Raw genomic sequence first — 16704 nt, 5'->3', positions numbered from 1 at the left:
TTATACTATGGAAAAATTAATAAGCTATAAAGATTTGATTGATTAATAATCAATTAAGTAAAGAAATCATGCGTTAATCACATCATAGACCCAATATCTAAAATGGTTTATATATAATACATTATTTTATTAATCCTAAAACCATGCCAATTTAATTTAATTACAAATATACAATCGGTCAAAATTTATTTTAATTTTCAAATTTAATATCTCAAAAACCGTTTTGGAAAATTTAATAACAGAAATTTTATTAGTAATGGACAAGAGTTTTAGTAAAATAGACATCATTATAAAATTTAAGTTCAATCGAATTTAAACTGCCAAACAAGAAATGAAGAGAAAAGTTCCATATTTCCAACCAAAATAAACAATTTTGTACTATTCAATATTTCGTCTAAATAGCAATAATTAGAATTTAAGCTATAAGTATATCTAGATATAATTAAATGAATTTTGTCATTTGAGATTACTAAAATATTCCTGTATTTGACCAATGGTGTAGTAATTTGAAAAATTTTACCGATAATATATTTAATCGCATGTATTTTTTCATTTGTCATGTATTTTTTCATTTCTTTTACTCAAATTAAATACCTACATACTCTACTTGCAAATCAAATAAACTGAAATAATAGCACATACCCGGCTGAATGCAAAATTTCAAAAGATGAAGGCAATGGTTGCCACACTTGTGCTGGGCCTCGTCGAATTCCTACTCGGAAAGCTGTTCCTTCCTATAAAAATTTTGTATATTTTACAATAAATTTTATTTATATAAAATTAATTACCTACCTTTAGTAATTTTTTTTCCTGGGTTAAAACTTTCGATACAAATCGATAATTTTTGGAAAATTTATTCAATAACAATGTCAAACTAAGCAATGCACTTCGTATAAATGCCCAACATATTAAAAGCCCAATATGTAATTTTTGACCTAAAGTTTTCGTTTCATCTTGTAATATGTATTCTTCATAATCTTCTTGTATTGTTTCATCTGATCCTTTCCTAGTTAGTTTACCACCAGATTTCTTACTTGGTGATGGTTCCGTACTGCCACTTGGTGACATTAATGGTGCTTTTTCCTTATAAATTGGAAAATTAATAAATATGATATAGACTTAATATAAAATACACATTTTGATCAAAATACACAAAGCGAAACTAAGCAAAACATAAATACGAAATAAAACATTCATCTAATATAATCCAGAGAATATAAACATTTCACTTCGGAAAAATTCCGGGAAAGCTGGATTTTTGCATGAACCTTCTATTTATGGTTCTAAACAAAATACTAAAAGTTCCCATCGATCCGAATGTCGGTACAAAAGTTACCCGGGGTTAAAGATCACAAAATACGATTTTTCGCGAATATTTCGTTAACGGTCACTGTTGTCGAAAAAAATAGTGTTTATCGAATTTTTAGATCAAGAAATTGCCTATAAAAACATATAATTACTTTTTTTGTAAGACTAACGGTTTTTAAGAAAGTTCAACTCAAAAAGTTGTAACGTTCAGTATGCATTCCTTTACAATATCTGTGAAATAAGCATAAAGAAATATAGATGTAGTATCACAACCGGTCATTGCACGTGAAAATAAAATATGATTTTTACACGATGGATAGATACAAGCTTAAGCTTAGCGAATAATTGTATCGATGGATGTCTTTGCAATATAATGGTTAATGGAAATGGAACTAGTTCATACTTCAAAAATTTTTTAAGTTAATCATTCAATCTTTTTGTAATGTTTATTTCATTCATCTATATTTTATTTAGCATTTAATTATAAATATTCAACACCCAGATACCGTCAAGGAGTGCATACTTCACTAAGTGCACTCTTTAACGATATAACGTTACAACTTTTCGAGTCGAATTTTCTTACAAATCGTTAGTCTTACGGAGGAAAGTAATTGTATATTTTTTATAGGCAATTTCCTGATCTACAAATATTATAACCACTATTTTTTCGATAACAGCAACTGTTAAAGAAATATTCACGAAAAACTTTATTTTGTGACCTACGGATAGGGACGACTTTTGAGATTTTGTATAGAACCAAAATAGAAGGTTCACACAAAAATCCAGCTTTCCCGAAATTATTCCGAAATTCGGCCTTTATTTATTCTTTATTCCCTGGATTCATATCAAACTTTAAGTGTTTCAATTTTAAGTTTTAATGCATTAGTAAAATGAAAATTTGTAAACACAATGCATTAGTTACACAATACGGAACGACTAACTGTCGACGGATGGTGTCGTAATCGTTTCTAGGATTTGTTTCTCAACTTTACAATAATGCTCTCAAAAATTAAAGAGATTTATCCTACAGAAAATGCAGGTGGGTGAACATGATTTTGTTATGTTTGACAAAATTTATTATTTTTGTTAAGATATTTACTAATATTTGTATTTAAATAAACACAACTTAAAAAAAAATCCCTCGCAATAACTTATTGATCATTTTGATTTTTGATGTATATAAATGCGAAATGCATTAGCCTTTCATATAAATGCGAAATGCATACAGCCTTTCGTATCTATAGAGTTGCACTTACAATTTCTTCTTTTTATTTTTGGATTTTAATAGTTACGATCATTTTAAACTGTATTTAATGACAATATTATTAATTCAAGGCAGAAGGCGCGGAAGGGAAATAGTAATAAATAGACTTAGAATAAATAAAATTAGTTTTAAATAGCAATATTACTAGCTAATTTTAAATATTAACAAGTGAAAACAAACAATTGACTGAGTTAATTGTTGAAATACCATGTATAGACAGTGTTGATGCGCAATCGTTTGTTTTTTTGACGTCACGTAAATAACAAAAGATATTCACTTTTAAATAGACACACACACAACTGATATTCCTATATTAATACATACTATAAAATTTGCACCTAATTAACGCCCTTGTGGGTAAACAGTGATGTTTACAAAAAAATGTTTCAAACAAAAGTTTTTTATTTTTTTATAAGGAACATTTTTTACATTTAAACTTTTGTTCTATCTCTACCGGTTTACAAGATGGGTCCTACGGACCCAAGACCCAATTGACCTATGATGCTCATTTACGAACTTGACCTCACTTTTTACGTCCTGAGTACGCTGTAAAAATTTCAGCTCGATAGGTGATTTTATGAACACCTATACCAAAATTTTTTTCGTAGCATCAATATTTTTAAGCGTTACAAACTTGGGACGAAACTTAATATACTATGTATATTTCATATATACATGGTATAATTATAAACGGTACTATTATTATCGGCTTCAAATTTTTTGGGTGTTCTGTGAAGAAAATAATTTAATTTCTGTTTCTATAAGTGTCAGGCAAACAATGTATAACTATGTTCTTTTAAACTGTATTTACAATTTTTCAAATTATGAAATTATTTAAGCCAAAATGTAAAAAAAATTGTTTGTTTTTACCCACAAACAAGATAATTTGAATTTAATAAATGAAACTGTAATAAATAATACAAACCAATATCCACATAAATGATTAAAAAAGAAAATTGTCCATCTTTACTAGACAATACAAAAAAAAAAGGTTGGATTAATGGATAATTTTTAACCCTTAGAGGACACCTGACTTGTATATGATCTCTTAATCTTGGTTAATGTGGAGGCTATCTGATATTTTAAGGGGCTATACTTTTAATTATTTTTAACAAAATCACTGAGTATTAAAAATATTTTTTTTGTTTTCTAAAAAAATATATATAACAAATTGAAACAATTCTTTTTCTTAATATTTTTAGCTGTATAATATTATCCAGGTTAAAAAAATCGATATTCAAACTTCACCTGAAATTAAATACATTCCACATGTCCGCTAGGAACTTTGGTTAAAAATTATCTAAATATCAGTGCACACAAAGGAATAACATTTTTTTAAAGCATACTCTTGAAATAAAATCATATATGAATTCATAAAGCGCAAAACAAATTGAAAACATTGAAAGTGGAAAAAGGATAAACTCACTTCTTTATTAGGATCGGAACGAGTGGTAGTGGATGGGAGATGCGAAGGCGCAGATATTGTCGACTGTTGTCGCCTAACAAGTGGTTCACCGCTAGATGGCATACTTGCACGCCGTAAAGCTCTAATGCGTTCTAAAGAGCGTGCATGCAATATTATTGTTTTTGTTGAAAAATCTTTAGTTTTTAATACGGTTGATATGAGCTGTTAAGAAAAGATGTTCGTTAATTATTAATTAGTAAAGCTGCTCGTAATACAAATGCAATGTTAATATTTGGGTTAGAAATCATAGAGTAAAGGTAATAATTGTAAAGTTAAAATTGCTCACCTCGCCCAAAGTTACATCGTCACTCTTTAATCCTTTACTTTCTTCTTGTTTTTGGATGTAATCAATATCTTCCTCATCTTCAATATTATCAAACATGTAATAATCTCCAGAACGAATAGCTGAAATAAATCAATATAATTAATTAGTTATTTTTAAGAGTGTGATAATATATTTTCTATGCATATTTACAGAATATAAAATAACAAAGTTATCACATAAAAAACTTTTCAGTAAAAAAAATTTTTAAAAAAAACTCCAACTGAAAAACTATACTTGATTTTATTTTACTGAAAAGTTTATTATACTTGCGTTCCTTTATTAATGCCAGTAGGGTGATTTCATGTTAAATACACCGAAATGAACCGTTAAATCGTGCTGAGAAACACACTGTTATTAATAAATGAACGTAAGTGATGATTATTATTATTTTATAATAATTACAATATTTTACAAAAGATGCAACCCAATAAAATATATTATACCCATAAAATAACAATTTAACAATATTATCTTCAAAAAAGTGCGTAGAATTGTATAGTATATTAATTAATGTGTATTAGAAGAAACGTTACTTTTCAAAAGTAAATAAGAAATCACGGAAAATTTTATCACATTCGGGTAATTGATTTATATAGAAAACATATATCAGTTTCTAGATAAGATTCCTCGAAGAGAATATGTCACTCACTCATCATTCATGGAAACAGGTATAATTAATTATAATTAACAAACTCTTAACTTAATAATAATAGTACATCGAATCATCGAATTATCATTGAATGCAAATTAAAATAATCTTAAAATAATCATATAGTACCTAAATCTATAATGAGATCTATTTTATATTTAAGAAAATTTATAATTTAACATTTTTTTAATGTCTACATATAAAAACGTAGACCTGACAAAAGTATATGCCCTGTGCCAGGTCTCTCGACTCGACTCTTCTACCAGATTTTCGAAATTATTTTTAGTGCAGCACAAATTTTCACGATACCTCAAATAATTACACTAAAACGTTTACCTATACTTTTGACCAAAAACCTAATTAAGCTAATGTACATAATCTTACAATTTTATAAATAATTTTGACCAAAAACTAGTAATGAAAATCACTACCTCACTACATCATATCTTTGTTATTTCATAAATCCTGAAAATTTTTTAATAATGCATTTACAAAATAATTTAAAACTGCTATCTACTCCTCTCCCCTTATTATCCTCTTAAATTTAAAAACCAAAAAAATTGAAATATACAAATTAACTTTGTAAATTTAAACTTATCGTCTATTTCTTTCCAATTATGAGCCAAGAGTACACTTTTTAATGACCTTGAAAGTCCAAATAACTACTTGGCATAATTCCATTGACCCTTTTTGCATAAACATTTTTCTTCTAAAATTACTTTTTTCAAACAGTTCTAGAGTTTCGGTCTTTTTTTTTACAACACGACGTATATACATAAATAATTGGTTGTTTTCATTACTGGTTTTAGGTTTGTCATTGACAGACTAGACAGTGAGTACCAATTATATTAGTACCTTTATTATCGGTTTATATTGTATTCAAATACGAACAGATATTATAAAAATATCTAGATTATAGATAAAATGCGATAAAATAAAATAAATTACTTTAAAATTCTTGATAACGTTGCTGTAGATATGAGGAAAGGTATACATAAGCGGAAATCGAACCTTCAACTACGGACTTGCTGGGCCTGCAATCTGAGCCTGAGCTCTACTATCTAAGCTTCAGACTTGTACAATAGCCGTGTCCAATTCTCTCACATGTTTAATATCATGCATTGAAAGATTTTTATTTAAAAAAACTGTTGATGAGTTGTACAAGTTCAATTTATTAAATAATATTAAAAAGAATTTTAGTCTAGCCAGTCAATGATTATAAACAAATGGTTAATTTTAAGCATATATTAATATAAATTTATAATTATTATTTAAAATATTGTAATTTTAGTAAATTAAGAAAAAAAAATTAAACATATAATCACAGAAAAAGATTGTAGAAATAGTAAAAGCAAATTTAAAGTATCACCTTACGTTTATAGTTAATCACAGCCGCAATCTGTTATTCCCTGTTATAAGCGTTATAAAAAAGCTTTGCTTAGATGTTTTATATTTACAAATATTATTTATATTTATTACCCTCTCGGTATGATCGTGGTACCCTTTTTCGATATAACGGCCGATGTGGACGAAACAGATGATCTGTGCAATGAAAATATATTGAAACAAACAAAAAGTAAATAATTTAAAAAAACATTAAAAACGTCTCTAAGAAGAAATTCAAACGATAATGAATAAAAATCTAACGAAGCACATTATTAACAGCTTCATTTTTAGAACAAATCGGTGGAAAACGTTACATGTATGATGACTTTGTGGTGATCGTGATGCGTATGAAATAACTGATTGTCGTGGGGTAGTTAAACCACCCATCCATGGTGGGCCAATTGAAATTTGTCGTAAATGATGTCCTCGTCGTCTTAGTATTGACGCAGGCTGCTCATTAACAACATCGCCATATGGAGGTGGGGAAAATACCGGAAAACTATCATCAAGAGATGGGGCACGTTGATTTAAATCTGAATGTGGCGGAGATTCGAATGACATACGTTGTGGATCTAAATAACCATCCAATGAAACAGTCATAAGTGCCGAACAAGGAGAGGGCGGTTGAAGCGCCGAGCCTGCTATGAGTGGTGGAGTTCCACCTTCACTTATAGGTGTATGATATCCAGCTGGTGATGTACAAGAAGATGTTAAACTTGAAGATTGCGCGAGAGGTACGACACCATCTTTTTTATGAAGAGTACAAATCATTATGGTTCATGACGATTTTCAGGCTAAATTAATATTTAAATAAAAACAACAATAATGTAGAAATTACTCACCGACATAATGACTATCAGGTTCTTTGTACGTAGGACCCTGAATTTTTCGCTGATTTTCTTTAATGCGATCCATTTTTGTTTTAATATTTTCCAATATCAATTTTTCCTTCTCCTCTTGTTCTTTCACATGTTTACCACGCAAATCTTCAATCAGTTCTGCACCACGTGAAGCCAAAATTGTCATTGCTTTTGTATCATCAATGATATGGAAAAAGTAATAACTTTTAAATATACGCCGTTGGAAAATTAAGCACGCAAAACATGCCAAATCCCAATTTAAGCTAACATCGCTGTTTGGTATAACTGCACATCTCTCGTCATTATCTAAAGGATCTGGTGCAACATTTGCAAATAGATCCGAAAAATATCGAATGCAACCAATTCCAAACATTTCAATTGCCCAACATGAATAGCTTTCTGTCACTCTTATAAATATACACCCGAGTATTTGTAAACTTGCCTTCATCATAATTACAAAAACATTGTAAATAATTAAATGCTCCCATCTAAAACAGTAACGAACCTTGTCATGAATATTTTAGAGGTTGTGTTATCTGAATTTCTATTTGGCAAATCAACAATTTACTTGGGTAATTAACTTTTTAATCTTCTTAAAAGCGAGTTTTTAAGAAAAAAAATTTAATTCAATTTGATTTTGAACTTACATTTTAACAATATTTGCAATCGGACGCAAAAATAAATCAGATCCTTGCCATAAAAATATAAATGTACCAATTAGATATCCAATTGAAAATACATTCACACGATTTGTACCAGTTAAGAAAATTATTGCTAAAATAATCCAAAGAAAAGCTATAAAAACAGCACGCTTCCAAATATCTAGCCAATTCTTAATGGTTGTAACAAAATCTGGCACAGGATTTACGAAATCGATGATATCAGCATCTTTAATAATATCCTTATTACTGCCACCTGCATACTCCACATCAACTCTATCAAATCGATCTTCAATTGAGAAAACAATTTTCTGGCGCACCAATAATATTAAAAGAATAAAGTCCAAAATAATTTTAGTAGCCGGTGGTGGTATTTTATTATCCATTAAAAAGAACCAATCTTGTATTCGTCTCAATAATTCTGTATCACTCCATGGAAAATCAATACACAAATTTGGTGGCAACCCAACCACACAAAAGTATTGCAAAGGTATTACGATAACAATAAATCCGATGTAGAGAGACCACATTTTTTGAATTCTTTCACGACTTGATATACATAATGCTACCAACCATATTCCATAAATTACTGCATAGATATCTGTGCGAAAACAGACAACAGTCGCCGTTCCAAGTAGAGAGCACTGAAAATAATTCATTATTTTTAATACAACATTTAAGTGTTTTTATATTAAATTCAATCAATGTAGTCCTGTCGTAGTTGAAAATTACATTGGCCGATAAATTTGTTTTTCCTAGAAATATATTTATTTTTCGGATTTTTCGTGGGGGTAAAATCTTAACAATAAAATAAAAACAAGTGAAAACAAACAATTGACTGAGTTAATTGTTGAAATACCATGCATAGTCAGTGTTGATTTCTTTATCACATTACACATACAAACATGTGACACATACATAACTAATAAAGTATAGTACATATGTAAATGACTTTATAGGTTTCTGCATTACCGACCGACATTTAGTGTATAGTTTGTACACATATTATAAAATTTCGGCCTAATTGGCGTCCTCACGGGTAAACAGTGATGTTTACGAAAAAATGTTTCAAACAAAAGTTGTTTAATTTTTGATAAGGAACATTTTTTACATTTAAACTTTTGTTCTATCTCTAACGGTTTATAAGATGGGTCCTACGGACCCAAGACCCAATTAACCTATGATGCTCATTTACGAACTTGACCTCACTTTTTACGTCCTGAGTACGCTGTAAAAATTTCAGCTCGATATCTTTTTTCGTTTTTGAGTTATCGTGTCCACAGACGGACGGACGGACGGACAACCGGCAATGGACTAATTAGGTGATTCTATGAACACCTATGACAAAATTTTTTTCCTAGCATCATTATTTTTAAGCGTTACAAACTTGGGACTAAACTTAATATACTATTTATATTTCATATATACATGGTATAATAACGTAAACTAACCTCTACACCAAACTTATAATATCCATAATTACAGAAATATTTCAAACAATGCCAAGTGTCCTTATCAGCATCAACTCTTGAGATATTTGGAAACATAACTGTCGGTCTTATTAACGATAATTTTCGACTTTGGCGATGATATAATTGCCTGATGTCAACAACAGTTGCAAACGTTGATATCATGATATATAATATATACCATTTTAGTAAATCGAATAATGATTCATTTTGTCCTAATTTTTGAAATCCAAGCCATTTGGCTAAATTATTGTTGGGATTAATATCATCATTGATATCCGCAGTACCATTATTATCGGAAATGTCAGAGTTTAGATTCTAAAACAAAATAAAACTTAAAGTTAGAATAAATGAATTTTTTGGTAATCTATCCAAAGAAAAATACTTACATCTTCACTCGTACAATTTACATCCCATTTACTGTGATGTATGTATTCAATCTGGTAAATCATACGCAGTAAAAGCATTATACTAACTAATCCTAATGCTACAATTCTAAATGTAGATCGCAATTTTGTTCCCAATGGTATTGCGATCACAGCCATTACAACTAATAGAAAGTGTATTGCCGCAACATCATATGTACATACTATCATTGCACTGATTAATATAAGTTTCATCATGTGAAATTCAAAGAAAACCCATGATACATCCACAATATCACATAATAAACTTTTAATTTTTTTCCAATTAAATTTATCTAGAAAAGTAAAGGTATAAATGAAACTTTAAACGGTACAATCATATATTTTTAAACAATAGGGCAACCGAGAAGGATAGATATATAAATTAGAGAAAAATACAGAATTTGCATGTATATGAAATATTATTTTGTTATAATAATTGTGTTTATTGCGGCAGCACTAATTCTTCTTGAGCGCAACATTCTAATCATTGAAAGCGCTATATGTCACAAATGTTTACTTTCATGTGCATTTTCATGTTGACGCTGAGTTTTTCGTCAAATTAAGTCTCCAGGTCTGTTTAGGCCGTGGTGCTATCTGGAAAAAACTTAGCAACGCCACATCGTAATAAGCTAAACATAGTTTAGCTTTTTATTCTCAGGATTGATTGACCAAATTTCTTTGGTGTATATTTTCTTTGACAGAGCTCATATAATTCTTTTGGCACTGAGAAACCCACAATTGATAACATATTCACCAGCTATTATGAATATAGTTGTTTATTTATCATTACCCTGCATTTGATTAAAAATGAGAGGTTAGAAAATTACTTTTAGTATGTATATCTCGAGATATTGACTTTCGATATTAATAAACTTTTTTGTCGCTCATTTTTACAATTTGTCGCTGGGCATAACTTTATTCTTTTTCACCTAGGTGGAACCCTAATTTGACGCCCATAGCCAGCGTCAAGCATCAACAGTTACATCTTTACAAAAAAAACTCATTTGTAGAATATGGTAAACCTACAATATAGTTTCAACTTCAATTTAATACCAAGCGCTTGTTGTGAAAAAGTTTACCATTTTCAGAATTACGAGATATTTTCGAAAAGCCTGTAGAAAAAGATATTTTAGCAAAATTTTTGTAGGAAGTTTCAAGTATGTATTGATCATTTAACAAAAATGGTGCTGTCTCGCGGAATAAAACAAAAGGGTAGATAAGTGAGGACAGGTGAAGTGAAGACTATAGGGCGGTTGTCTTTGCTTTTAAAGTTAAAATTGCCAATCGAAGCGAGTGCATAACTGCTAGTAATAATATATATAAAATGAAAAAATGTTCTTGTCTCTTCTAAATTCTATGTCTCTTTTTAGTCAAACGGTATGTAAATAATAAATTTCAGTATTATTTGTAATAATGTTGTTTCAAAAATAATAAAGTTGTCGATAGTGCATCAATCAATAAAGTTTACTGCCGCTTCCTTTCAAATTTAGAACTTTGATACAGGAAAGCAATCTTTATTTCAGTCGATTTCTCGGCTACTTTTATTATACGGAGAACAAACAAATTAAAAATAACTTACGTCTTTTTTTTGTCGGGGTTCCTGAAGATGAATTATCTTTTCCATGTTTGATAGATTCACCTTCACTACGAGGATCTGCAGATATTGATACATGCCTTGTTGCTTCAGCATTTGATTCTGTTTGTATAGTGTTGGTATCTGTTTGTTCTGTATCCGTTGATGTTGTGAATTTGGTCATTTTTAAGAAATCGTTATGGAAATAATGCATTTGTATGACAGAAATAATAACGAAAAACGTTGGTTGTAAGAGGCGCATAAATAATTCAGCTGTAGCATACGTTTCTAGGCCTATGTCATTTTGCCTTGAACATTATAAACATTTATTTTATTTTATTTTTTTTTTCGTATATTATAGGTTTTCGGTAATTTCAACGATTAAAATATTCAATTTTCACTTGATAATAGTTAGGTAAGGTTATTTTAAAGAATGTTTGGCAGTAAAATTGGTAAAGTTTATTAACAATCTCTATAGAATTATGCCTTAAGTAAACTTTTATACAATGCCAAAAATGTCACTATGTTTCAAAACAAACGAGCCGATCTACAAAAAACTCAATTTCGAAACTGTGCGTAGCAATATTTATATGTCCAGTTAGCCACATATAATTTACAAAAGAGATAATTATATCGTATTTTAGCATTTGAATTGTGTGAAAATTGATTTGTGAATTTATTTCGAAAAAAGAATATTAGTATATGGACAAGACATTCCTAAAACGCGTACATATATTGGTTTCCATTTTCCGCACCAGATGTCAAAAGAGAAAACTTGAAACGTTGAGTAACAAAAACTCCTGTCATCAAGCGATAAAATAATAACACATGTAAACATGAATTTTTACAAGGTAAGTTTTCAATAGAGCACACTTATATGACTTCGCTAGAGCAGTATTTGTACTGACGAGATAATTGAATATATTGAGAGATAAGTGTTAATAGTTTATCGCAAAAATATTTTCGCTAAAAAATTTAACCTTTATAGATACTCACAGTGTAACGGGTATAAAAAGATATTTTCTCCAATAATCTTCAAAATTATCAAATTGATATGTATAAACAGTAATTAAAATGAACATTGAATAAATGATTACAATCAACCAGAATGAATACATAAATTTGCACCAAATACGCCATGATGCCTAAAAACAATATCAATTTAATTAGTTCTCCGTTCTCATATATTTAAATAATTACCTAAATTAATTTTCGTGAATTAAAGAAGTTAATTAAAATTTATACAAGGATGAAAGCGCATTGAACCAGTTATATAAATGTTATGCAAAAAGGAAATTTGTATTTACTAATTACCTGGAATAAAAACAAAAATATTAAAAATAAGCCCATATATATAATGCGAAATCCGGTAATACGATGTCCAGTTATACCACTTAAAAACAAAGTACCAGCCACAATCCATATCCAATATTTAGTAAGCAACGATTTAGCCCAAATACCGATATTTTTTACAAATTGATTTTCTTGCATTTCTTCTGCATTTCCACTCATTGCTGTAGGAATAATCAAATTTATATTTATATTTTTTTTAAATGCAGGTAATTATGTTTTCTTAAATAATAGTTAAAATATGGTTATTTACCTGCACCCATAGTTACTTGTAATGGAGATACCATATCTGCTATTGCAGAATTTTGCTTTGCTTCTTTTCGTTCTTGCATGTATTGCCGCATTGTTACCCAAAACATGCAGGTAAACAGACTCTAAAATTGCATTTAAATAAACTTAATTACTTTCATCTGTCAATTTTTTTTATCGTGATTTACTAAGAATTCGTTGTTATAAGAAAAAAATCAAATTTTTAAATTTTAGAATGAATAAGTTTTAAGTAGAAAATAATACAAAAATTGAAATATGCTTTTCCTAGTGAAACTAATGATTTTTTTATCGAAACGTATCCCAATTCAATCAACAGAATCTTATGCAACTTCTAATTTAATTTAATTAAAATGAAGGAGGATTCTCAGACTTTGATATTTCAATTTTCCTATATTTAGACACACATATATTGTAAATTCAACATCGAAATATGACTATATCAGGTGTTACAGACTATCCGTACACTCCTTCTAAAATCTAACACATTTATTCAGAAATAATCATATATCAATATTTTGCATTCGTATACGAGGTTTGTTGAAAATGTAAATTTTGTTCAGGAGTAAAATATCTTTATTTTTTACAATATGGACAACCTTTATTAAGAAAAGTTGATTCTAATTGAAAACTCAGAGGTGTCAGATATCCAATATTTTCCATCTACCATGAAATACATATTTTTACTAACTCTTCTCAATGCTAACAGAGAAGAATTAGTAAAAATAACAAAATATGTTTTTTCATGGGAAATGGATAATATTGGATATCTGACCATAGTTTACAATTAGAATCAACTTTTTTTAATAAAGATTGTCGATATTGTAAAAAATAAAGATACTTTACTGCTGGAAAAATTTACATTTTTCAACAAACCTCGTATACGAATGCAAAATATTGATATAATGATTATTTCATTATGCGTTTTAGACCATGTAGGACTTTTTATCAAAAATAACTTTTTTCTATAAAACAAATAATAAAAAAGTTTCCCGTGTGATGTCGATTTAATTGGCCACACTGTATTTATATACCCATACCAATTATGAAAACGAAACTAATAAGTCAGTTTCAGGGGATTCAGCATGGCCCATTTATTGGTATCAGATCTCCAATTTCATATTCAACCAAATATTTTGGATTTTAGAAGGACTAATATTCTTTTTGTTAAATAAATGTTTTTTTTTTTTTTTTTTTTTTTTTTTTTTTGTATTTATATGCAAGAATTACAGTACTAAAACTTCTCAAGATACCAAGGTATTAATGAATAATTCTAATATAGAAATCTGAATTTTTAATTTTTCGTCATAATTATGTATACCATGAAAGGTGGGATAACTTAAAACCAAACTCCAAATTAAATTATAGATGTTTTTTATAATAAAAACTTACTTTTATAATTATTGGAAAACACCTAAAATGTTCCGGTCGATAAAATCCAATTTGCTTTAAATTATATCCCTGAATTTTTGAAGGCAGTTCTGTTTCTTTCAAGTCTAAAGTATATATATACTGAGAAAGTAACAAAAATATAGCATATAAAACCAATAAAGGACTTGAACGTAACATTGATCGTCTTTGATTTGGGAATAACCATAAAATATTTGCCCACAATAATAAAACAAATGTTAACCAACTATGAAAAGTGATACTCCAAGTCTAAAAATAATAGAGAAGATGCATAAATTTTTTGTCATGTAATTAAGTGAAAGAATTATTTAATTATTTGTAAATAATTTTATTTATTTTTAAATAAATAAAAACTAATTTTTGAACTTCATTCATTATATCCATTTGGTTAGAATAGTTTCCAAAGAAAACTTTTTAAACGTTAAAATATTGTTGCCAGCACGTATGAAGCGCTTTTAAATAAACTTGAGGTTGTAGAGGGCAGAGTGAATGCAGTTCGTCTCATTTTCTTTAATAAAAAAAAACAAAGCAAATTTGAGCGGTTGTTGATCAGACATAAATAAAGTCGATCTATAATTAAGTCTATCCATGAGGTGCGACTCATGCTATTGGTCGAGCGACTGAACATTATAGTTCTAATACATAAGAGATCTAAGGATCTCTCTCTTATTTCAAGCGGTATGTGATGTTGTTCAGGGCTCTACTATACGGAAATATTACATACAATTCTAGGCCATTTTTTGGATGATAAATGCATTTCTTGAAACTTCGTGAGTGCTTTACTTTTAATAAGTTTACCAAACTTTCCTCTACGATTTTTTCCCAAAAGGTTGTGAAAAAACACAGCAGGGAATTTGTCAGACATTATGACCACTTGATAACATTAATATTCATTAAACAATAAAATATTTTGCCCGATAAAAATACAGCATCGATGATCTTGTAAGAGCACCTCGAACATACCGTTCTTAAGTGTTTTGTTTCTAAATACATACATGGTTCACTCTTGCTTAATTGTTTAATAGTTATTAATGTTTTTAAGTGGTCATACCTAGTGTCCGACAAATTCCTTGCTGCGTTTTTTCAAAAGACAAACACTCATGAAGTATCAAAATATGTATTCATCATTTAAAAAAATCGTGGTATTCCACAGCCTATTAGGGTAACCCAAAAATTCTATTTATATAGTAACGGAACAGATGATTATTCTATTAGGTGGGCTGCATTTTTATAAAGCGCAAGTAATTCTTAAGTGATTTTCAACAATAAATCTAATGGTGACTTTAGGGCTTCAACGCCCATATCAAGTTTACGCCAATAAGCCCACAAAATATATTTATTTGTTTCTTGAAAGTTTTGTTTCAAATGTTTTTACAAAAAAATATTCTCTGGCAAGTTTTTAAACCGTCCTTTGGATCTCAGTGCTCCTTAGTATTAAAGAAGCATGTATCAAATTTAAAGAAATTTGTTTAACATTATGATCGTTCTCTTTATATATTTATATTCTGCGGTTGTCACTCTCGATCCTCTTGGTTAATTGAGTTGTTAAATAACTTTTCTTTTTTTTTTTTTTTTTTTTTTTTCAAATAATTTGGAAAAATAATTTTAAATAAAATCTTTCATTTTTAATTCTTAGAAACAATATGTTTCCCTATCATAAATAAAAATTTAACTAACCATCATGATAATATTCGTGGCCAAATATGATGAACGAATTATAACATATAGTAATGAACAAATTGCATAAAACGTGGTTTCCAAGCAGGTAACACTTTCTTCTTGTTCGTCTCCTACGTAAAAAGAATTATTCATTAAAAAAAATAATCAAAATTTTTGTAATGTAAATTCAAACGTTTGCTTGATACTAAAATATCAAACGTTTGCATAATAGGTTCGCCGAGGAATTACGTCATATTTAAATAACATACCTTGTTTCAAACCCCCAAAAGTATCTCGGCGACCCTCCCCTAAGTGTTTTATAGAAAATTTCGAACCTATTGGCTGCATCGGTATGTTATCAGTTGTACTTGCATCGCCTCCACTCCTTGATGATGCGCTTAGTCTAGATCCAGTTCCATGCGATGTACTAACTGCACGCAATAACTAAAAATTTTTTTATCATGAAGTAAATATCCTATTCTATTTATAGTTAGGTCTGATAAGTAAAAATATTACGTAGATTTGTTATATGCTGGATTAAAATCACCGATTTCAAAAATTATTTATTACACAAGAGCAATTAATAAAGAGGGGTGTTGTAGCTGATTTTTCATTTTCACCATCTTAATAAAGGTCGTAGGTAGGTAAAATAT

At 28.9% G+C, this 16704-nt stretch overlaps 1 protein-coding gene across 11 annotated transcripts in view; it reads right to left on the bottom strand.

Moving 5' to 3' along the window:
- The window catches only part of LOC123306194 (piezo-type mechanosensitive ion channel component), a 76801-nt gene that overhangs the window by 11444 nt on the left and 48653 nt on the right, over positions 1-16704 (bottom strand). For 7 of the 11 annotated variants that reach the window (XM_044888096.1, XM_044888102.1, XM_044888097.1 and 4 more), the window contains 16 exons: positions 16321-16495; positions 16070-16182; positions 14375-14641; positions 12969-13089; positions 12680-12879; positions 12362-12510; positions 11372-11673; positions 9775-10085; positions 9368-9703; positions 7905-8560; positions 7240-7745; positions 6491-6553; positions 4324-4442; positions 3999-4199; positions 793-1083; positions 643-734 (listed from right to left, as the gene is read on the bottom strand). In XM_044888096.1, coding sequence (XP_044744031.1) covers positions 643-734; positions 793-1083; positions 3999-4199; positions 4324-4442; positions 6491-6553; positions 7240-7745; positions 7905-8560; positions 9368-9703; positions 9775-10085; positions 11372-11673; positions 12362-12510; positions 12680-12879; positions 12969-13089; positions 14375-14641; positions 16070-16182; positions 16321-16495 — 3902 coding nt within the window. The remainder of the gene's footprint in view (positions 1-642; positions 735-792; positions 1084-3998; positions 4200-4323; positions 4443-6490; positions 6554-7239; positions 7746-7904; positions 8561-9367; positions 9704-9774; positions 10086-11371; positions 11674-12361; positions 12511-12679; positions 12880-12968; positions 13090-14374; positions 14642-16069; positions 16183-16320; positions 16496-16704) is intronic. The other 4 variants (XM_044888100.1, XM_044888105.1, XM_044888098.1 and 1 more) reach the window with 4 other exon arrangements.

The sequence above is a fragment of the Chrysoperla carnea genome, chromosome 1 (assembly GCF_905475395.1).
Source record: "Chrysoperla carnea chromosome 1, inChrCarn1.1, whole genome shotgun sequence".
NCBI classification, from domain to species: domain Eukaryota; kingdom Metazoa; phylum Arthropoda; class Insecta; order Neuroptera; family Chrysopidae; genus Chrysoperla; species Chrysoperla carnea.
The sequence above is the reverse complement of the archived record's forward strand: the minus strand, read 5'-3'. Positions and strand labels throughout refer to the sequence as shown.